This window comes from Malus sylvestris, chromosome 9 (assembly GCF_916048215.2).
Source record: "Malus sylvestris chromosome 9, drMalSylv7.2, whole genome shotgun sequence".
NCBI lineage: Eukaryota > Viridiplantae > Streptophyta > Magnoliopsida > Rosales > Rosaceae > Malus > Malus sylvestris.
In genome coordinates this window covers 12,345,029-12,367,929 of record NC_062268.1, presented here as the reverse complement: position 1 = coordinate 12,367,929, position 22,901 = coordinate 12,345,029, and the positions used below count along the sequence as shown (strand labels likewise).

The 22,901-nt window shown below is 36.7% G+C and overlaps 3 protein-coding genes across 5 annotated transcripts; 1 reads left to right on the top strand and 2 right to left on the bottom strand.

The window, feature by feature from the left end:
• Window positions 1-253: 253 nt before the first annotated feature.
• Window positions 254-8,585, bottom strand: LOC126582731 (serine/threonine-protein phosphatase 5-like). 2 transcript variants are annotated; one of them, XM_050246905.1, is made up of 14 exons: window positions 8,383-8,585; window positions 7,175-7,265; window positions 6,592-6,761; window positions 6,442-6,513; window positions 5,529-5,679; window positions 3,846-4,040; window positions 2,804-2,912; window positions 2,592-2,709; window positions 2,145-2,292; window positions 1,615-1,863; window positions 1,332-1,457; window positions 1,136-1,236; window positions 931-1,005; window positions 254-815 (listed from the first exon to the last, which is right to left on the bottom strand). In XM_050246905.1, exons 2-14 carry the CDS (start codon window positions 7,251-7,253, stop codon window positions 756-758), a joined length of 1,653 nt encoding a protein of 550 aa, XP_050102862.1. In that variant the 5' UTR covers window positions 7,254-7,265; window positions 8,383-8,585; the 3' UTR covers window positions 254-755. The 2 variants fall into 2 exon arrangements, with proteins under 2 accessions (XP_050102862.1, XP_050102863.1); XM_050246906.1 differs by lacking the exon at window positions 3,846-4,040 and having other exon boundaries at window positions 8,383-8,579.
• A 2,700-nt stretch (window positions 8,586-11,285) lies between these two features.
• On the bottom strand, window positions 11,286-15,633 carry LOC126633803 (B-box zinc finger protein 22-like). The gene is made up of 3 exons (XM_050304357.1): window positions 15,451-15,633; window positions 11,750-11,979; window positions 11,286-11,397 (listed from the first exon to the last, which is right to left on the bottom strand). Exons 1-3 carry the CDS (start codon window positions 15,631-15,633, stop codon window positions 11,286-11,288), a joined length of 525 nt encoding a protein of 174 aa, XP_050160314.1.
• A 1,562-nt stretch (window positions 15,634-17,195) lies between these two features.
• LOC126583248 (integrin-linked protein kinase 1-like) lies at window positions 17,196-22,032 on the top strand. Of its 2 annotated transcripts, none has more exons than XM_050247577.1 (12): window positions 17,196-17,676; window positions 17,813-17,887; window positions 17,998-18,093; window positions 18,307-18,392; window positions 18,539-18,647; window positions 19,070-19,149; window positions 19,805-19,867; window positions 20,106-20,230; window positions 20,382-20,467; window positions 20,871-20,992; window positions 21,369-21,480; window positions 21,670-22,032. In XM_050247577.1, the coding sequence occupies exons 1-12, from the start codon at window positions 17,356-17,358 to the stop codon at window positions 21,766-21,768; spliced, it is 1,374 nt and encodes a 457-aa protein (XP_050103534.1). In that variant the 5' UTR covers window positions 17,196-17,355; the 3' UTR covers window positions 21,769-22,032. The 2 variants fall into 2 exon arrangements, with proteins under 2 accessions (XP_050103534.1, XP_050103533.1); XM_050247576.1 differs by having other exon boundaries at window positions 17,197-17,676; window positions 18,527-18,647.
• Window positions 22,033-22,901: the final 869 nt, after the last annotated feature.

Genomic DNA, 22,901 nt, shown 5'->3' with positions numbered 1-22,901 from the left:
TAATAAAGAAAACATTGCCGATTGATTTTGAGTTGATGTAACCGTACACATTGGAAGGTCAAAGGAACAATAAAATTAATCTGATAATTCCGTTTTCATGACAAGAATGACAAGTAATTACTAGTATAGTACATTTTCATTTATATCTGAATGCAAAATGGTCACGTGACGAAAGAGATAGAAGACAATGAATCGGGAAACGCAAGTACTTCCCCTCATGCAGGATGATTCTATTGCTTTCTCCAGTCTAGGCTAATGGAAAGACAACTTTATTGCAGGCACTTAAGATATTTTCCAGATCAAAATCAGGTATAAATTCAAATATTTACAAGTTATATGGTTGCAACAAATTCAGATAACAAAAAGAACAAATTTGATGACATATTTACTCCAAAATACCAGCGAAAAAAATATAGAAAATCATCAAAATTCATAAAAATAAACACGAAGAAAACGCCATGAGCTTTAGCTGGCAGTCATACTCCATAAGGTTATGAATTTCGTCTCTAAACCTGGCTTCCAGGAGCAAGCATAAGAACACAAACGACTTCAAAGAAAATGCCTGAAATATTCTCGTCCTAGTCGTGAGAAGAACAAGAACAAGAAAGATACGTAAAATGAAAAGAACCATCTTTACGGGAAGTAATCGCGCGACAAGATACTGCATTTGTCAACGTGCACCAACCCCTTCTCCGGTAGGCTTCTGAAGCAAAGTCGTATTCAACTGTGTTGGCACTTCCACTCGGACATATAAATTACTGAAACATTCGGAGGAAGTTGTTCGCATATGCCATTGGCTTGACGTCAGGATGTGGCTGCGATATTATACAAGGAATTTTTTTTAGTGCAACGAGACACGTGATTAGTGTACAGTGTGCGCGCGAATGTTAAAACAAATATGGAGCAGTTAAATTGACAGGAACCACTGACCACTGCTGAGAAAGTAACAATGTTAGGCTTCAAATCTGGTGCTTCAAAACGGATAAAGGCACCCTTGTTACCCATCTGCAACACCGGAACCATAAACCAAAATTATCATATGTGCAAAAAACAAGCTTCGATAAAGTTCATACACAACAATTTTAGAAGATTTAGTAATGATCGAAGAGTAGCCGTGTAGCCATCATTCAGTTACCTGATCACAGTAATTTGGAGCAGAAAAGACAGTGATAAGTTTCCCATCATGCTCAATCTCATAACCCTCGTCCTTTACTTCATGAGATCGCACAACTAAATCTGTATATTAACAGCTATGTAAATCCTCCAGTACATCCTTTGGTAATTAGCACTATTAACTTCAGTAAAATAACTTGCCAACGCTAGTAATTTACCTAAATTGTTTTCCTGCAAAAATCTTTTTGTCACATCGCCACCAAAAGAAAGACCTACACCTCGCTTGCTTGGTCCTCTTCCAGGTGCAGGCTGTGGATCACTCCACAGCAATTCACACATTAACCCTGATGAAACCCAGAAAAAACAAATATAAAATCTGCCTACTAATTAATTTACAGAAGGTTTGTGATGGCGTATTTTCAAACTTTAAATTCACCTGGTTAAGGGCAATAACAGATGTAATTGAAAAGCAGAATAAAGGGAGGGAATGTAATAAATTACCTTCCTCAGGAGGTTCACAAAACCGATTAATTGCTCTAATGTCGCTGAGTTTCACTCCATCAACGCTGAAAAGACCCCCATGGACTACAAAAACCTTCCCATTTATTACATGAGCCAGCGGTAGACAACAAAAAACTTCAGCAAACAGCTCCACAAACTTGTCGCTTAATTTGGACTGGACCTCGCCCTCAAAACCATAAATCCTATTCATGCTCTTGCTCTCATGATTTCCTCTTGCGAGATATATTGCTGAAAATTATACAAACAGAAATGAGTGTTATCAATTCAGAACATGATTTCTCTTTAATTGAAAAGAGTAGAACATGACCAGATTACCGAGCAAAAGAAATGAGTGGTAAATGAATATCGGAGTTGATATTGACATTGAAAGGAGCAACAGGGTAATATCCCACAACGAAGTAATTGAAAAGTGACTTCAACATGACTTCGCAAAAGATATGGAAGGCCTAAAAAAATCTACCTAGACTAACAAAAAATTATAAACAGATCAAGAAAACGAAAGGATTCACCTGATGGAGACATGCACTTAAAAGCAAACAATGTTAGGATCACCTCCAAAGAAAAAGATCCCCTGTCCACAAAATCTCCATTGAATAGATATGGATTCTCATCTGAAGGAAGCCCGTTAAGCTCAAAAATATTTAGAAGATCATAGAACTGCAGGCACACAAACAAACAAATGAGAGAGTGCCTAGAACTTAAATAGATACATATCATGTAGACAACCGCCAGAACTACCAAAACTAGAAGCTAATACATTAGTCGGACTAGGTTGACTTCAGAAAAACCATAAGACAATATGAAATTGAAATATCTATTGTTTCACCTAGTATTTGACATTTACCGGTCAAATCCCTTTATTTCTCTATGAATTAACCTTCTAAGATGTTGATGTTGTTCAAAGTCAAATCAAGCACTTGATCCAGTATCTTTTGGATATGGAAGAAATGTATTACCTGCCCATGTACGTCACCACAAACAGTAAAATGATTGCCCTTAGGAATATTTATATCAACCAGAGAAGGCATGGCTTGCAACATTTCTTTCGTCTGTAAGACAATTTGGAACGCATATCTGCAATATCGATACCAGGTGAAGTGAAAAGAGTGTCTAAAAATATTTTGCTGCCAAAGTCCATGACAGTGAGTATTGTAATTCCCACACATACCGTTGATGTAAATTCTTCTGATTCTTGAAATCCTCCATCATTTTCTTCACAAAATCCAAAGTAACAACATCCCCTTCTATCCTTGCACCGGCATATTGTGGTTCCACATCTGAAGTTGAAACAGATATCACTTTCATTAGCTCGAGTGCTAAAGGACGTAAATAAGCTTTACCCTATATAGACGTAAATAAGACCTCATTATATCATTAGTTAAGAGTGAGGTTTTGGCCATAAGAGAGTGCCTCCACTTATATAATCTATAAAATTCAAGGGCACTACTTTTACTTGGGTATATGCGTGACCTTCACCAAGCCATCAAATATTAAAAATACGGAACATACTATTTTCTACACACGTGTACATGTCAAAAGGATGGATGCTCAATCAGTCATCAATATCTACAAAAGAAATTAGCAACTCCATTGCATTGCAGTAAGTGATAAACTTTTACGACACGTGCAGCTGTACCAAAAAATATGCCACATTTGAACTGAGTTCAGAAAATCAAGGTTGCTAACCAAATGAAGCTAGATAATGCAGACAAACAAATAAACACAAACAGAAGAAACATATATCCGCTCATGAGAATTCTTATTCACACTAAGATGAATACTTTAAGCTTCCTGGTTTGATTATTTTCGTAGTATTGCAAACCCGGTTTTTCTGTTCCAATTTTCTGTGACCAACTTCAGATCCAGAGCAACATAGACTTTAGAACAAGCAAACAAAGTTCAACCCTGACTCTAAGAAAGTTGACCTAGGCAAAAATAATACAAGGCCCAGATCTACCCACTTGGGTTAGGTAGAGTACATATCATCCATGTTCAACTCTTTTTAACTCCATTAAGACCATGCGTTTGGCTGAAAATCCATTCTCGAGAAAGTATACTATCTAAATGGTAGGATCAAGAATGCATTAGCAGTGAATGAATATATTAGTTTGCAGTACATCTCCTAGAACCTAACAGAACTTTCCAACTATTAGAAGTTATGAGAGTGACTTCGACTGTTTTCTTATGCTTCATTGACTGTGAACTCAAACCTAGGTTATTTACTCGACTTCCATGGAAGCCACGCCACCAATGGGCCCCCAGGGCCACCATGATCACCACCACTATTGTGGCCACAACTGCAGTCAGAACTGTAGTCACTTCTGCTCTGAACATAACCAATGCTGCCACAACTCCTAGTCCAAGTGCTGCTATGTAGTAGTCTGGTGACGTACTGGGGGCCATTCCTATAATGATAAGAATACTATAATTAATGCTGTTAACAGACACCATTTAGTATAGTGCACATTAATAGAATTTTGAAATGAAATGATAATCAGTTACTTAATGCTGATCAAGCTTATTGGTACTAACTAAACTGAGGAATACATGTTTCAGGAACTGATTCCTCACTAACGAGCAAACAAGACAAGAAAAAAGATCCTACCCCAGATGCCAACAGAAACAGATGCAACTAATGCGTAAATTATAGGGCATTAACTTTGTGTGTACAGTTCATCCATCTGTAAAAAACAATTTGGGATAACTATGTCGTCCCAAATAAACCATGCGGTGTAACCAACATCAGAGACAAGAGAAACCGACATGAGGGATCCTTCCATATCAGACTCAACTCAACAAAAAATCATTCATCCAAAATATCCCGACTAAACGCCCCAATTAATGAAATTTGAATGTGGAAATGATCAATTGTTCAATAAAAAAATGAAAAGTACAAAAAGAGGGATTTCTAGGTAATATTGGACCCTTTGAACCGTAGCACTAACAAAATCACCAGTACAAATACTACCCAAATACCACCAGTTCCGTCCCTACAGCCATGACTGTAGTTTTGGTCCACAGCATGGCCAACATGCTCACTTCCGCAGCTCCTGTATCTACCCTAATAGCGCCCACTAATGCAACCAACACTACCGAATCTTAGAAATACACTCAAACTTATCAAACATGGAAGCTGCTATAAAAGCTCTAAACCTGCTTAATCCAGAATCAATAAATGAGAAATCTAAAACCACCTTTCATTAATTACAAGTGTTGGTGAAAATTAGAGACTTGAAATTCTTAAATATCCCTTGGGAGTTCAGACAAAAAAATTCAGAACTATGGTAATAATGCACTATATAATGGCTCAGGTAGAACTGATACAAAGAGGGATCAGTAAAAAAGTTCAGGATATCACAATGAAATGAAAATGAATCAGGTAAATAGTAACAGAATCATGAAATAAAAATCAGGCGCCATCATACATTTCCAAGAAAATAAAACAGACACCAATATTGGCGAGAGCAAATCTTGCAGTTAACAAAACTTCAAACCTAAAAGAGAAGATCTTTAAGTAGTCAAATCAAGCTGCTATATTTTTCTTTAATAAGAAACAAATTTCACTAAAAAGAATAGAACAAAACAGGGGATACATAGGGCTGCTATCGCATTCACTTTTTTGCAATAGCATGCACTTGAGTGCATTTCAAAGAATAAGTTTCATATAATGCCTTGAACGCTTATCAACATTCAGAAGCATGGACAAGCAACTCTTAACAATTTTTTAAACAATTAACAAAATCCATTGCTTGAAACATATGATGATGAAATTCTGCAAAAAATTGAAACGAAAAAGGAAAAATAAAATCTATATAAGATAAGCAGAAGAAAGTGGAAAAACCCGGACAAACATAACAAGAAATGAAACAGCATAAAACCAACAACACTAATACCTATAGAATGATAATTAATAGAATCAGCTACAGGACGCCTTTCAGCCTCCGGTGCAGATATTGCTTCAGCAAATTTAAGCTTCATCACTGCTTTCTCACATTCCTTCAATTTCTTGGTAGCATCAGGATCATTTGGACAGATTCTTTTGACCTATTTTAGATCAAGGGAAAAATTCAAACAATGCAGCATCGAAGACAACTGCTACCAAAAGAAATTTGGTACACATTTTCAAAAGCATCCTTCATCTCTAGTGTATCAATTTATGAAAGGAAAGACAATGACATTATACAAAAGTCTTTGCACAATTTGATTTTTCTTTTCTCAAACTAGACCTAAGCTTGTCTTATCACATTCAAAATTCTGATTATAGAGCTTATGAAAATTGATTGTCTACCCCAACGCTCCATGCTCAGATGTGGGGGACGTACCATGTTTCAGTAAAGGTTCCAATTGCACAAACCATAACCAGCTGCAGCTTAGCATTGCTCCAGTAAATGTGCATATAAGATATGTGAGCCACAATGAATAAGGACAAAGATTGTTCTAAAACTCTTGGAGACATTTAAAATGCAACTTTATAGTAATTAAATGAAGAAGAATTACGACCTTCTGAATGTGCAGCTTTGACTCTCCAGAAACTTAAGATTTATCTTTAACGAAAACACTATTAGATGTATATACTAAAAAACAACCAACTAGGCAGATAACCATTTTCACATGATGAGTATATTGTTTAAAACCCTCCTACAAATATAGATATTTTAAATGTACTGGTATCATAAGGGTTGCTGGAAATAACGGCTTCAACTTCTTGCAGTTTAATATGATAGTTGGTATTGAAAATTATTTTTTATGATAGTAGGTATTGAAAATTATTTTGTCGCAATTTTAGAAAAGTGCTGAAGAAAACACCTGCTGAAAATCCTTTAAAGCTTCTTTAAATTTCCCCATAGCAAGATAAGCTGCACCTCGTCTGTAGTATCCCTGCAACAACAGAAAACCATCAGAACACAATCACACATGTCTAAATGCACAAAACCTAGGGGATAAGATAAAACATGCCTTTGAATATTTGGGATCAACTTCAATAGCCTTGGAAGCATCTTGTATGGCGCTACCATATTCCTCCAGTTTAAGGTGGGCAATTGAACGATTGGCCCAGTATACAGCATTCTGACTGTTTAGTTCAATCGCTTGTGTATACAGATCAATAGCTTGAGCAAATTTATGAGCTGATATCATAGAGAAAATATGAGCACACAGATCATACCCCAAAATAAATGCACTACAAGTACAAACAAATCAATAGAATACTGTTCAAAGTTAATCTCTATGTGAGGCATTTTTGCCAATTGTGAGGAAACAAATAGATAAAGTCAATGTCTCACATGAATTCATTCAATTCAGAGCACTAGAGTGAGATATATGTATAATGTCAATCACTTGTTAGGATTAACTATTCGGCAACACCGAAAGTAAATCTCACTCGTATCAAATCTATTTTGATTATTTAAATTTTGATTTATAAATACATGTACATAAAATCAAAGAAATTAAAAGGATAATTTATTTCATTGCCATACCTGTGAAATTAAATTAAAAGAAAAAAAAAGGTATGACGGATTGTAGAAGCACAGATTATTACCTTTATATGCTTCATTGGCAAGTAGTTTAGCATCTTCAGCTTGCTTAACATTACCATTCTCAGTTTCCATGATTGGCATAAACTTTGTCGTCTACAAAAAGAAAATCGAATATTAGCAAATTACATATTCCATGATTAATTTCTCATCCTCATGTTACAATCCATATCAGCTCTACAAGTAATGTTGAGATGACATATCAGGCAATAATAGTTCATATCTTTTTCGGACAGACAAAAAAGTTATAAATTGCAATTCAAGAAAAAAATCAATGACCAATCAATATAAAAACTAATATACTAGTCATCCTAAAGGCCCATTATCAATTTTCTAATACAACTTAGCACTGGATCAGAATTAATTATACATGTACCTCCGATGACTACTCAACTCTACGTTTGCCATACAATCGAATGATATGAATATTTTCTACCAATTGGAAGCTATATTCTTCCCCAATAAAATGTTCACAGCCAAATAATGTGAAATGTCTCATATGCAATTGCCTCAAAATCTCATTCCCCATCGGAATACCAAAAGCGACATTCAAGCAATTGTCTTTCAGCGTCGGACACGGCAACAACAGATTCCTCTGTTACAGCAGTTACTAGTTACGGACAAAAGTTAGCTCCTTTAGAGCGATTATCAGCTTCACAACTGTGGCACACAACATAGGAAGTTCAAAAACTTCGGCATATGCTAACGCTATCGACGCCTTAAAAGGGTGTCACAAGAGACACAGACCCATTAACCTTAGAACTCAAAAATGTCCTATTATATCATGTTTTGTTAAACATAAATTAGTGATTCCCATAACCCAGGTGAAGCAAAACAATTCTGAATCACCAACAACGTAAACTGAATCAAATCCTATGTTGTCCAAAACTGACACTTTCAGTTTAAAATTCTTAGCTTTTCATACTCTGAAATATTCGACAAAAATTGGGACCCGGAAAGCAGTCAAAACGACCCTTGAAAAACAACTTTGCTCAGCCAATGTGAATTCTAATTAAACAGAAACCAAGCATATCATCCGCAAAAATTAAAAATTTAATATCTTTTTGCCAGTCTTCATGAACAGCAACCGAACAGAGAGACATACAGTGAATCAGTTGAAAGAAATAGTTGAGGAATAAAATAAATTACAAAAGAATAATCCATTTCCTCAGAAACCAAACAGGGAACTAACCCAAAAGAAGAAAGTATATACCTATTGCATCAGCAGACAGTATCGGATCTCGGCAGAGAGAGAGAGATACCCAGAGAGAGAGCTGGAGGGAGAGAGAAACCCTAATTTTATAGGACTTTGGAATCAGATAGATAGATATATCAGAAGCTGTTGTTAGGAGTGAAGGGGACTTGGTCTAGTTCATTGTACAAAGGCTTTAGACTTCAGGGCAAAACTATATATATTTGGGGCAAGAGGAGAGAGAGAGAGAGAGAGAGGCTCCTACTAACTTATCTCTATTTTTTTTTTCTTTTGTTCATTTTAGGAAAGCCTATTTTTTATGAGATATTCTTTAGTTTCTTCCTAACTTGAAATTTTTACAATTTCATCCACAATTTGGTGGTTTTTTTAAGGAACTTTAATGAAAAACTTCCTTTATTGTTTATTTTAATGAAAAATCATATTTTTACACTAAAAAGTCAATCATAATACTATTCATTTTACCATTTATTTTGTCCTTATCGTTAAAACTCAAAGTTTTCAAATCATTTTTCATTAGTTATTTTTTTTATTTGTCTCGTTAGGTTTTTGTTTATGTGATTCTAAATATAAGATTAAATTTACCAACTTCTATGAATTATTTATGGTTAGAGCTAATCATGCTTCTTTAATTTAAAAACAATAAAAAGCACACCATTTTAATAATTCAACACTTCTACTTCTATGAGTTACTTATGAGCAATGTATAAAATATCGATGATATCGGAAATATCGGTAGTCCAAAAACATGAAAATTTCGATGGAAATATCGGAATATTATTGATATCGATAAAAATTGAATAAAAACCACGAAAATTGTAAGAAAAACTTGGAAATTTTTATTGAAACTTTGCAAGATGTTTATTTAGTCAATTATCTATTAGTTTATCACAAAAAATTGGATGGAAATGCATTGCATGATGGATTTAACTAATTTAAGTTGATTATATAACAAGCTGGCAAACATTGTAGGTGTAGAAAATATGTAGTAATTAATGAAAAAAGTTTAAACACACCATAATCATTTATATATAATGAATTAGTACAATATTTTACACTTTATACATTGCATGGTAAGATACATGAGTGACTTGGTACCACATAGAGTTCCTACGAGGTTCAAAATTTTCGCTATCTTCTTCATCTCTATGTGTAGATTTGTTTCTTGCAAAAAGAATTCAAAACAAAACCATATATATAAATATTTTAGCATATTTTCACAAAAACATAAGTGATATGGTGGTCAAGGTGTTGAAGGAGTAAAATGGGAGGGGTTCAAATCCCTTGGTTTTTTTTAAATATAGAAATTTATCCTAGATAATAAATATTAAGGTAAATTACACAAAACTACCTAAGTGTTTTTTTAAATATAGAAATTTATCCTAAATAATAAATATTAGGGTAAATTACACAAAACTACCTCAACTATTAAGGTTTTATTTATTTATTTATTATATTAGGGTAAATTACACAAAACTACCTAAGTGTTTTTTTAAATATAGAAATTTATCCTAAATAATAAATATTAGGGTAAATTACACAAAACTACCTCAACTATTAGGGTTTTATTTATTTTTTTCCAGGTTGCAAGGAGTGGGTGCGGCGTATAACACCCCAACCCCCAATTATATGTATAATTTCGTAAGTCCCCTAAAGTTTTATTGAGATTTCATTTTGCCCCCCCCATTTTGACTAAATCTAGACCCTTTATCTAGATTCCTAAATATTCCCAAACTGCCACGTGGCAACACCATATCACTCTTCACTCTTATCTCTTTCTGTCCCCTACCCCGTGACCCTCTTTCCTTATTCTTTCTTCTTCTTCTTTCTCTGCACTTTGTCTCTTTCTCTCTCTCTCTCTCTCTCTCTCTCTCTCTCTCTCTCTCTCTCAACCCTCTATCTCTTCCCTCTCTATCGCCAAGACACACACACGGCAGCACCATCGTGCAAACATCATTACCATCATCATCATCATCATCAAACCTCGTCTTTCTCCCTCTCTTTCTCGTCTCTGCAACTCGGCAAATGCAGGAACTCTTCGACAAGCTTCTTAATCTTCTCCGGTTAGGTAATCTTCGGGTTTACCTCTTTCTGTTCTAGATTGAAGCTTAGATGTGAATTTTTAAGTTCTATCTCATGTTTTTCCAAGGTTTTTGGGACGAAATCGGCTCGGGATTAGGCACATGCATCTCCGGCGAGGCTATGGGTGTCTAGAAGTGTTCTGACCACCACAAGTTGTTTCACGACAAACGAAAATGGTTTGAGTGGGTCCTGCCGTCAAACGAATGGGATCCGATAACTGCCACATAGTTGGGAGTTGTTCACCGCCACAGAGAACGACGCAGCGGCGGCCAAGGGTCTTCAAGTCACCGATCTTGTTAAAGACGAAGAGGAGGAAGGAGTCTAGGAGGCGATCGAAGAGGTCGTCGTCAATTGGGGAGTAGGGTTCCAGACGACAATGTTTAACAACTACTCTATTTGGAAAAAAAATTTAGTGTATCGGAAACATGTGACGAAACATAACATGTCATTATACAATTAGAGGAATTTTTTTGTTAAGTCCTCCCAATTGTGTGATAGGTGATGTTCCACTTAGTATTTGAGACATACAGAAAATTCTCTCCTCCACTTGGATCTTATGTCCCACATTCAGATATTATGTTGCAATTGAAAATGGACTTCCAATCAATGGTAACTAAATTACATACCCCACATTCAAAGATATGCAAATATGTATATAGGTTAGGAGTAATTAATGACCAAAAAAAAGGTTAAGAGTAATTAATTACCAACTGATGTTACATACTAACTTACCAATTACCATGATTTGCCTAATACACCTACCTAATTCCCTACCTCACATAACTTGATCACAAAAGTAAAGTAGACTGAATACAGCCAGGCAGCTAGCAATTTCCAACAATCTGCCTTGTGACATTTGGTAGCATCTTCAATCCTGAATCATCCTCCATCAGCTTCAAACCAAAAAAACAATCAGAGGCAGTATCTGTCGTAAACCTGTAAGAAGCCAAAAACTATATTAGGTCGTTTCCAAACACTAGAAACTTTATGTCTACGTGAGCGTTTGGACATTGAACTGCAAAAGTGAACCTGTGATGTCATTGCTAACTAAAACTATTTTTTGTTCGTTAAAATAAAAACATCGATGCGGTCATGGTATCAACATGATAGACTCGTACAAAAATAAGATATACATATATATGCACACACCTTGGGCGACATGCGGTCAAAGACCCCAAAATTTTGATTAGGGTCAGTAAAACCAAGACCGCATCAATGTTTTTCCTGATACACCAGTTCCAACACTGTCAACTTTACCAGGCATGTTTAATCTCCCCAACAAACGGACCTACTGCACTTTTGTTTATTTGCTGATTCAGAAACTGTTTCCACAGAAGTCAGCATTTCCTTGGTAGAAGCGGAGATACATGGTTTAGTTGCTTCAAGCCCAACTTTCACACCAGTAAGCACAAACCTTTGATGACTAGAAACATATGAGTTTACTGTGTGTATGGCAACATCGCATTCCCGACAGAGTAAAGCTCGATCCTGCAAACAGAAGAAGTATCTGACAGTCTCCTGCAGCAGAAAAGGAAATGTAGATTACTTCATACATCTCAACAATTACAACTTCACAGACGTGAACCACTAAAACAGCGGTCCCTCTGCAGAAATCACCAAAAAGGTACTTCATTTTTTAGAGATTGTGTGACTTGTGAGCTCTTTAAACAAAGATCATGGAACTCACAAACAAATCATATATGTCAAGAAATGTTTGCAGATCACTAGAAAGTAATAAAACCCCAGCATGCATATCATTCTGGTCTGCCTCTACAAGGGCATTGTGCAGGGGTGGCAATGGATCATGCTCGGGTTTACCTATTTACCTTTGTGTCATGTTCCTGCCAACCCACGGGTTAATGAACACGTAAAACAATATAACGAGTGGAAAAATATTATTAGTGTTACGAGTTGTGTAAACTACCAAACTGTAGAAGTGCAAGTGTCAATGACTGAAATAAATTAACATGATATAACCTGATGATATACGGATGGATGTCCCGACAGTTCTACCTCAAGTCTCCAACATATGTACTTCCAAGTATAAATACAACTACCAAACTGTATAAGTGCAAGTGTCAATGACCGAAATTAGTTAACATGATGTAATGTGATGATATACGGATGGATATCCCTACAGTTCCACCCCAAGTCTCCAACATCTGTACTTCCAAGTATAAATACTCTACAGTGCACTCAATTCCTAACAGACTTTGTAATACTATAGGAAAAATGAATGATAGTAAAGCAAATAGGTGGGGATCAGGATCCTCTCTTGAGCAGATGGAGAGGATCCTCCTGATTAGGCCCATCGAGCCGTTCAATTTTTATCCAACGGCTATAATTATTATAACTTTTAGAGGGGCCCCTGTTTGTAGCCGTTGGATAAAAATTGAACGGCTCGATGAGCCTGGTCAGGAGGATCCTCTCCATCTGCTCAGGAGAGGATCCTGATCCAATGGGCGGATAAAGTGTAACCCAAGTCACATCCTACATCACATCAAACATTAAATTTGAAACTACAACCAGAAAAAGAGTTTTAATGCGATCCGACTTTAATGTTACATCTCACTTAGTAGTACGAGTTTTATGTAAGATCTAATCATTGTAGAATCTAAATGATTAAATTTTCGAACTATTATGTGATACGTATCATGGAAGAAATTTGTTTTAATTGATCAAAACGGCATAACAATCTTTATCTCAATCAATTAGAACAAACAACTTTCACATAGAAGAATAAACAAAGCTAGTATGAACTTATTTTCTTCAACACATCGATAATCTATTATAAACTACTTTAATTTATCACGAGAGTAATTTAAACTTGGGTGAAGAGGCAGATCGGCAACCTTTAAACTTGGTTGAGGGGACGGACACACCACTTTGACCATCTAATTAAGCTACCATGAATTATAAGAAATAAATTCGAATGTGACCATGGCAAACACACTGCTCTTAAGCCCAATTGGGCCATGTTTGCGAATATTATGTTTTTCTTAAAGATTATTTTATTCTAAATCTTATAATTTAGTGTGAGCGATTCGACACGGTCGGTCTGACCCGGACCAACCAGGCTAATTCAGGTTAACCAATATAAGCACAACTAACTTCCAAAAAAAAAATGTAAGCACAACTAACAAATCCAACATTTACTTTGGAATTTTAAACACAAAATAATGAAAGGAATGAAATGAGAGAGGATCCTCTTTGTGAGAATTCTGGATATCCTTAAGTCATATCTGTTTATTGTATATTGTCCGGTCAGTTTTTGTTAGGTATTGTTTATATTTAATTTTAAATAATAAAATTTACAATGATTCTCACAATCCTCACAAAGAAGATCGTGCGATGATCCTCCTGGGAATGAAATTTCACAAAAATATCTAACTTTTCGTCCATAGTACATGAAATGGTCTGAAAAATCAATAGTTAAATTTTTGGGTAAAGTACAAAAAACTACCTCAACTATTGGTGTCACGACACTTTCATACCTCATCTTTTAAAATTGACAATGTCATACCTCATCTTATGAATTTGTGCCAATGTCATACCTCCGTCATTTTTTCTATTAATTTCTCAGTTAATTGCTGACGTGGCTTGATTCGAGACCCACTTTCTATTAAAAAATTATTAAAAACTAAAAAAAAAAACCAAACAAAACTTCCCCCATGTGCCCTCTCTCTTCTCGCCCATCTTCATCTCCCTTCATCTTCTTCCTACCTACTGCAACCCAGAAAAAAAGAAAGAAAAGAAAAAAACAAAACAAAACAAAATTTGTCTCTTACCCCCAGGCACCCTCTCTCTTCTCCCTCATCTTCATCTTATTTCCTCTTCTTCCCCCTATCTGCTGCAACCCAGACAAAAAAAAAAAAAAAACAAACAAACAAACAAAACTCCCCCCCCCCGGCCCCCTCTCTTCTCCCCCATCTTCATCTCCCTTCCTCTTCTTCCTACCTGCTGCAACCCATAAAAAAGAAAAAAAAACTAAACTTTGTCCTTTCCCCTCCCCCCCCGACACCCTCTCTCTTCTCCCCCATCTTCATCTTCTTTCCTTTTCTTCCCCCTATCTGCTGCAACCCAAAAAAAAAAAAAAAAAAAACTTCCCCCCCCCCACCCAACCTGCAGAAGAAGAAGAGAGAGAAGGGAAAAAAAAGGTCTACCCCCCCACCCAACCTGCAAAAGAACAAGAAAAAGAGAGAGAAGGAACAAAAAAAGGATACCTAGTTCGTCCATCCCCCCCTGGCGTACCCACCATTTTCCCTCCATATCCATTCCCCCCATTTTCTCTGCGCCCAAGTTCTTAATGAGATTTGGGTTTTTTTTTTTTTTTAGGTTGCAGGTAATGGGTGCGAGGTTGGGTGCAGAGGGTAGGTGGGAAGGTGCGGAGGTTGGGTGTGGAGAGTGGGTGCGGGGAAGACAATTTGGATATATATATATTTTTTTTCTCTTCTTTTTTCTGGGTTGAAGTTGCAGGAAGGGGGAAGCAGAAGAAGATGGGGAGAAAAGAGAGAAGGGGGGAAGGGGACGAATTGATTGTTGGTTTTTTTTTTCTTTTACTTTTCTTTATTATTTTAATATTTAAAAAATATTAAATGATTTTTTAATAGAAAATGGGCCCCGGATCAAGCCACGTCAGCATTTAACTGAGAAATTCACGCCAAGCTAACAGAAGGTATAACATTGGCACAAATTTATAAGATGAGGTATGACATTGTCAATTTTAAAAGATGAGGTATGAAAGTGTCGTGACATCAATAGTTGAGGTAGAGTTTTGTACTTTACCCTAAATTTTTTGTAGATCTAATGAATCTTTGCAACGTTTAAATATTATATAAAATATGTAATACTGAGTTAGAAGTAGCAACTTATTGCTACTGCCTAAGACGTAGCATCGTAACCTCAAAATATCATCAAAAAGTCACAATCTTTGAATGAATATAAAGAGCAAGAAAAAGTTGAAAGTTAAAACTAGGAGTTTGTTCAGACCTGGCAGATATCGCACTTGGGCATGGGAGAGGAAGAGGAAGAGAGAGGGACTCTTTGGTGCTTGCTGGCCAGTTTGTTGGCGGCGTAGATATTCTGGTCGCACGCCCAGCATAACGCCGCCTCGTCCGCGCAACACAGCACCTTGGCCTCCGCCACCTCGCACGCATTGCACTGTATCTTCATCTCTCTCTACAAAAAACTGAAGCCTTTTGGGAAAAGCGTAAAGTGGCTTTCTCTACGGTGGAGCTTTTGAGGGAAAAGGCTGAGAGTTTTGGGAGCAGAAATACATGAAGAAAAGATGGCGATGTGGGTTTAAGAAGGCAAACCGACTATTGGTTGTTTCACTCAGTCTGAAATATTGATAATATCGACGAAATATCAAAGATATTTTGGTTTTGATATTTCGGAACATATCCATGTACATATCATACAAATATCGACAATATCGAATTTGAACCCCTTCCATTTTACTCCTCCAACACTGTAACCACCATATATCACTTATGTTTTAGTGATAATATGCTAAAATATTTATATGAGTGACATGTTAACAATTACATGCAAAGCTATTTAGGGGATTTATCATTTAATGAATACTCTTCACAATAAACTTACTCTACACATAGAGATGATGAAGATAGTGAAAATTTTGAACCTCATAGGAACTTTATGTGGTACTAAATCACTCATGTATCTTACTATGCAATGCATAAAGTGTAAAATATTGTAGTAAATCATTATATATAAATGATTATGGTGTGTTTAATCTTTTTTTCATTAATTACTATTTATTTTCTACACTCACAGTGTTTGCCAGCTCGTTGTATAATCAACTTAAATCAGTTAAATCCATCATGTAATGCATTTCCTTCTAATTTTTTTTTATAAACTAATAGATAATTGACTAAATAAACATTCTCCAAAGTTTCAATAAAAATTTCCAAGTTTTTCTTACAATTTCCGTGGTTTTTATTCAATTTTTATTGATATCGATAATATCCCGATATTTCCATCGAAATTTCCATGTTTTGGACTACCGATATTCCGATATCATCGATATTTTATACCATAGTTTCACTCAAGGTCTCAAATATCAATATTATCCTGATATTTCCGTCGAAATTTTTGTATTTTTGGACTACCAATATTTCTTATATCATCGATATTTTAGACCTTGATAGGAACTCTATGTGGTACTAAGTTACTCATGTATCTTACCATGCAATGTATAAAGTGTAAAATATTGTACTAATTCATTATATATAAATGATTATGGTGTGTTTAAACTTCTTTCATTAATTACTACATATTTTCTACACTCACAATGTTTGCCAGCTCGCTATATAATCAACTTAAATTAGTTAAATCCATCATGCAATGCATTTCCTTCTATTTTTTTGCGATAAACTAATAGATAATTGACTAAATAAACATCATGCAAAGTTTCAATAAAAATTTCCAAGTTTTTCTTACAATTTTCATGGTTTTTATTCAATTTTTATCGATATCAATAATATCTTGATATTTCCATGTTTTTGGATTATCGATATTTCCGATATCATCGATATTTTAAACCTTGGTTTCACTAACATCCACTATGGCGATGTGGAATATCGACACGTGCTCTTTTGTTGAGCAGCCCGTGCCACGCATGCGCGCCCGACCGTACACACGAGATAAGTTTCTCTGTGTCGGCAGCGCCAGCATCTACTTGTTAGTAACGAGTGTGAGAATATCTACTTTGTTTCTTCTCATTCTTCTTTTAGGCAGCCAGCTATCCCTTTCCAATCCTGCTTAGTCCTCCCCACTTTATTGATAATCCCCACCAACTCTCTCTCTCTCTCTCTCTTCTCTCTCTCTCTCCTCTTCCTTCACAGCCCAATTCCCAGTTCTCCTTCTCCAAACATGGAACCCATGCTACAGCACCAGCAATCAGCAGGAGGGGCCCGGTTCACTCTGATGAAGCAGTCGTCGCTGGCGCCGGACCGGGACGACTCGGTGACGCCGGAGCCGGTTGACCCTCGCGTGAGGCTCTTGTACATGGCCAACGAGGGCGACTTGGACGCCATTCGGGAGCTCCTCGACTCCGGCATCGATGTCAACTTCACTGACATTGACGGTCGCACCGCCCTCCACGTTGCCGCTTGCCAGGGCCAAACCGACGTCGTTCAGCTCTTGCTCCAGAAAGGCGCCGATGTCGACCCGCGTGACCGCTGGGGCAGCACGGTAAGCAAGTTCACTCCAAATTTTGTCACTTTACTACATTCGCGTGTGGTATGTATATATATGTATGTAAATATATGTTGTATGTATAGGTTGCTAATAGTGTAGTGACTCTGTGGGTGATTTATTCGTTGAACAGCCCTTTGCGGATGCAATGTATTACAAAAACGATGACGTGATCAAACTTTTGGAGGATTACGGCGCCAAGCCTCGGGTAATTAGTTGGTTGTATGTCATCTAATTGTGTTTGTGAGTGCAAAGTTTGCTTCTTTTGTTTCTTTCGTTTCTAAAAATTGAATAATTTGTGGTTCTTGCAAATATTAGATGGCTCCCATGCATGTGCAAAGCGCACGGGAAGTCCCCGAGTATGAGGTTAATCCCAATGAACTTGATTTCTCCAATAGTGTTGAGATAACAAAGGTAAGTCTCATATGGGAAAGGTCTATCACGTCGGCATTGGGTTTTTTTTTTTTTTTTTTTTTCGAGGTCTAATTAAATTCAAGTTCACTATCACACAATGAATTAGCTTACGAGAAAAGATTCAGTTGATTACGGATTGGTTTTGCTTAAGAAGTTAAGTGTGGCAGTGTAGTGGTGATATTGATCTTTGATTGCATATGAAATGTATGTCAGGGAACCTATCGTATTGCATCGTGGCGTGGAATTCAAGTTGCAGTTAAAATGCTTGAGGAGAAGGTATTCGCTGATGAAGATAAAGTGTAAGTTTGTCTTTATGATAAACTTTTGTGTGAAATTTTCTCTACTTTACTTTTGTTGTAATTTAGATAATGAATTAAAAGGTCTCGAGTCTTTCTTTTTGGCTGGAGTTTTAATTGGCTAAATGAAATATCAGAAATGCATTCAGGGATGAGCTTGCTTTACTTCAGAAGATACGACATCCAAATGTTGTCCAATTTTTGGGTGCTGTAACACAAAGCTGTCCAATGGTGATTGTCACAGAATATCTAAACAAGGTTAACTGAAACATGTGAAAATTTTGATTGATGTCTTCCTTTTAATATCATCGTCCATTCCTACGTCTTCCACAGTTCATTATTTTGCATCTGAGTATTTGATGTTGACTTGTTATAATTTGGATAAGAGATACTTTAGTACCAAGTGAAAGCCAAACGATAGACTAGTATACAAGCCCTTCAGCCAAAAAGTGTGATTTTTGGTGGCTGACTTGGAGTTTTAAATGCCTAAATTGTTGGATTGCATTGAGGTTACAATAAAGAGAAATCGAATAAATGGGCCATTGACACGATGCAGCCTGTAGGCACACATGATGAGACAAATGTATTATGTATTTGTTTAGTGTTATACACTATTTTTAAAGATTCAACATATTTGTTGGATTTCTTTTTCATCTGAGCTTTTATTTTTACTGTTTCAGGGAGATTTTCGCGCATATCTTAAAAGGAAAGGTGCATTAAGACCAACATCAGCATTAAAGTTTTCGCTTGACATTGCTAGGTCAGTCAAGTTGCTTGTACTCTGAATTTGTTTGCAAATTTTTTGTGGTGAACATCACAAATGCCTTATCTTGACATGGGATCTGAAATTTCCACACTGTATCATTGATTTGGAGTTTGATTACCTTTCTTGCAAGGAACTTGAGGTGTACTTTTTGAATGATATCTCGCAAATGTAATTTCTTTATTATTCTGAAATAGGTTATCTGACTTGAAGCATATCATCCCAAGTTCCTGGATTTCCTTTATTTGACACAAGTGCGGGACAAACTTTTCGAAGTTGCCAGCAGTTGAAAAATCATAAGGTCAGCTGCATGGTTGGCATTACCTCTGAGGATTACAGTCCCTATGGACACATCCCATTAAAATTGCGAATTCTAGATCCCTGTAGGACTAAAGAATTTCTGGGGAGGGAATTCAATAATGGTTAAATCATTGAATGGGCATGAAAACCTAGTTGGTTAGTTTTGGTGTTACCATTTATTTACTGGTGTCATGCTTATCTTTGTGTTGATCAACGTAAACAGTTTTTAAATGAAGTTTTGTGTTCTGGAAATCATAGTGGTGGGAGGTGGATGATTGCTACCTGTTGTAGCCGATTATTCATTGCATGTGTTCTCTTATCTTAATGAGCACTGTACTGAATTACATTTCAGGGGGATGAATTACCTCCATGAGCATAAACCTGAAGCAATAATTCATCGAGACCTGGAGCCCTCGTATGCTCTCGCACTCTCTCTCTTATATGTATTATTGCTGTTACTTTTACTAGTAGAGAAATAGATGTATACCGACACGATCTCTATCTAATCTGACTCATAGAGAAGCGATTGTAGATTTATCATCTTAGCTTAGCATGTAAGCATTCTACTTAAATGTGCGTGAATCATGCACTATCAATAACTATATGATTGAAACTTTTGATCGTTTCTTAATTGTTCGTGAGTGAGATAACAGAAACATATTGCGGGATGATTCTGGGCATCTGAAAGTTGCAGACTTTGGGGTGAGCAAGCTACTGAAAGTTGCAAATACAGTTAAAGAAGACAGACCTGTGACGAGTCAAAAGTCTCAAGACACTTGTATGTTGCCTGCTTTTTTGAAAGTTCTCATCCTTCATTTCTTTGATGAATGCTATCTTGTTTGTAAACCTACAGAGCCATCTGATATATATGTGTGTAAAACACTCACTGAAACATGACTTCCTGTTGCTGATATAATTCTAATGAACAGGGAGATATGTGGCTCCTGAGGTATACAGAAATGAAGAGTACGATACCAAGGTGGATGTTTTTTCATTTGCTTTGATTTTGCAAGAGGTACTCTCTCTCTCTCTCTCTCCCCCCCCCCCCCCCCCCCCAAAAAAAAAATATGGAAAACAGTATTGCAGTAACTACATATAGACACGATGTTAAGGGCATTTCTCCATACATTATCTTCTTTTAATATGCTTTTGTCCTTTATTCGTACGTGTATATATATGTTTGTACATTCATGCCAATGTCCAGCTTTTGAACTTTGTATTGTTGTATATTGGAACGGACTTCTTTCATGTGCCGTATACACTTTCTGGAATTTTTCATGGTTCCGAATGTCCTGTGTGAATCCAGCACTCAGTTGAATAGATTTGTATAAATGTTTTCCAGGTGAGAGGTGGTTTATTCTTGATGAACTGAGAAAAAGTTTTAATGGTTGAAAAAAATGTTTACATGTATTTTCCAGATGATTGAAGGTTGCGTACCATTTTCTACAAAGCCAGAAAAGGAAGTTCCTAAATCATATGTTGCAAATGAGCGCCCACCATTTAGAGCGCCACCAAAGCGTTATGCACACGGATTGAAGGAGTAAGTTGTTTGCAAACCTTTGATCTGCTGCTGTATATATGAAGTGTAATTTTCTTTTACATGTACTTATATAGCCAATCTTTTGTTCCTAATAATGATGTATTATGGGCCCAAAGAGTTAATGTCGTATTGGAGGGAAGTTTTTTGACAGGTCTCCCGGGCATTTTTGGCTCCTTAATCTTGAAACCAAAGAGCAATCCTGATAGGAAAAGTTTTGTAGTTTTCCTTCTCTTTTCCAACAAAAAGATTATATTGTGAATCTCCAAATTTTCTCGAGAATGCCTTGTTGCGATGCTCGAAATTCTCTTCTATGCTCTTCTATGGGGTAATTCCCTGTTAAGAAAGCTTAATTTAAGTTTGTATACTTTGTGTACAGGTTAATTGAGGAATGCTGGAGTAAGGACCCAACCGAGAGACCATCATTCAAGCAAATAATTAAGAGGTTGCATGACATTAATAACCAGTTTGCTCGGAAAAGACACTGGAAGGTGCAATTCTCTCTCTGCTTTAATAAGCTCGTTTTTTCCGATTGCCTTTCCTACATCTTCTGGAATTATTTCTTGTTGGCACACAGTGCAGAAAATTTATTCTTGTGTATAAATTGACTATTGAGTCACGTGCAAGTCAATTTGCTGTGATAGTAAATACACTTCCATAATATCGTGTATTTCGCACAGGTCACACCACTTACATGTCTCCAGAATCTCGAGGCCATGTTGAAGAAGGATCGGACAAGTCCAAGCAGCCGTTCATCTTCCTGCTCTACAATGAGATGAGCAACTACTGTTGTATTTCATGCAGGAATTAAGCTCTATTTTGGCCCGAACAATCGAGCTTTTTTCTAGCAGAGTATGGTTGTGAGATAGTTATACCTCTTATAGGATTTCAGCTTCTCTCTTTTAGGTGGGCCGAGAGACGCTGTTACACTTGCACCTACCGATTCTTGCATAACGCATTTGTAGAGTTTCTCCGAACCCTCTATCTTTTTTCTTCTTATTAACAATCATATTGAAATCCCATGTTTTGTTTGCTCTTTGGAATTTCCCCCCCCAGTTTTTATGGTTTATTCGGTGTTTACTCTTCTGATGAGACGGAACTTGAAGTCTTCGGACACGTTGTTGGAAGACGGGTTATATTCTCGCATGTGCATGTGCATGTGCATGTGCTTGCTTATGGTTTTTCTCTTGTGATTTAAACAACTGCAATGCCCAAAGCAGTTGGTCTAGAAATCCAGAGACATTTGGGAGGAGACTTGCAGCTATAACATTTGCAAGCTAACCAAACTGAACAATATTGTTCAGATAAATACATCTGTCGATTCGAAAAGGACCTAAATTGTACATGGCAATCGTACAAATCCACATGTGATTTGTTCTCCACATTGGCATCGTTTGATTGCCATGAGACGCACCGTGAAAGTTTCTCTAGGCCGAAAGCTAGGGAAACTTAGCCCTTTAGAATACAGCGTCTACCCGAAGGGTTGACATAGCACTAAATAAACGCAACTGGGGAAGGGGAATCGGAACACAATGTTGCTTGGCGTTCGAGATAAAAACTCTTAACTACTTGAGACAGAAGCTCCTTGCCACAGCTGTGCAAAATACGAACAAACGCGTAAGCATCTAGCATCACATTGAAGGCACTCACACGAGCACAAGAACTCTCATAGTCGCATTGAACGAAAGCAAGTGAAGAAGGTAAGATAATATTTGGAAAACTTTGAGGATTCCTTAATCGGATGCAGTTTAGGGTACCTCTCCAAGATTAAATAGTGACTTTTGCTCTTGCACTGCAAACTATCTCAGTTGTTTTCCTGGTATTTTCTTCCTACAGTGTTCCAAGTGTATGGTGGAACCGCTGCCCTCGTTCTCAACCTCCTCATCTTTGTTTCCCGGCCACCATTATCATT

Bases quoted from the DNA above. Each gene is read 5' to 3' on its own strand.
- LOC126583248 (XM_050247576.1), top strand. From the start codon at position 17,356: ATGGAACCCATGCTACAGCACCAGCAATCAGCAGGAGGGGCCCGGTTC. The intron at 18,648-19,069 runs GTTAACTGAAAC...TTACTGTTTCAG, and splicing joins TCACAGAATATCTAAACAAG to GGAGATTTTCGCGCATATCT. The intron at 19,150-19,804 runs GTCAGTCAAGTT...ATTACATTTCAG, and splicing joins TTTTCGCTTGACATTGCTAG to GGGGATGAATTACCTCCATG.
- LOC126633803 (XM_050304357.1), bottom strand. From the start codon at position 15,633: ATGAAGATACAGTGCAATGCGTGCGAGGTGGCGGAGGCCAAGGTGCTG. The intron at 11,980-15,450 runs GTCTGAACAAAC...TTTCTGCTGCAG, and splicing joins CCAAGTGCGATATCTGCCAG to GAGACTGTCAGATACTTCTT. The intron at 11,398-11,749 runs GTCCGTTTGTTG...GGCTTCTTACAG, and splicing joins AATAAACAAAAGTGCAGTAG to GTTTACGACAGATACTGCCT.
- LOC126582731 (XM_050246905.1), bottom strand. From the start codon at position 7,253: ATGCCAATCATGGAAACTGAGAATGGTAATGTTAAGCAAGCTGAAGAT. The intron at 2,293-2,591 runs GTAATACATTTC...GTGTGCCTGCAG, and splicing joins GTGGTGACGTACATGGGCAG to TTCTATGATCTTCTAAATAT. The intron at 1,237-1,331 runs GTAAATTACTAG...GTTAATATACAG, and splicing joins TTTGCAGGAAAACAATTTAG to ATTTAGTTGTGCGATCTCAT.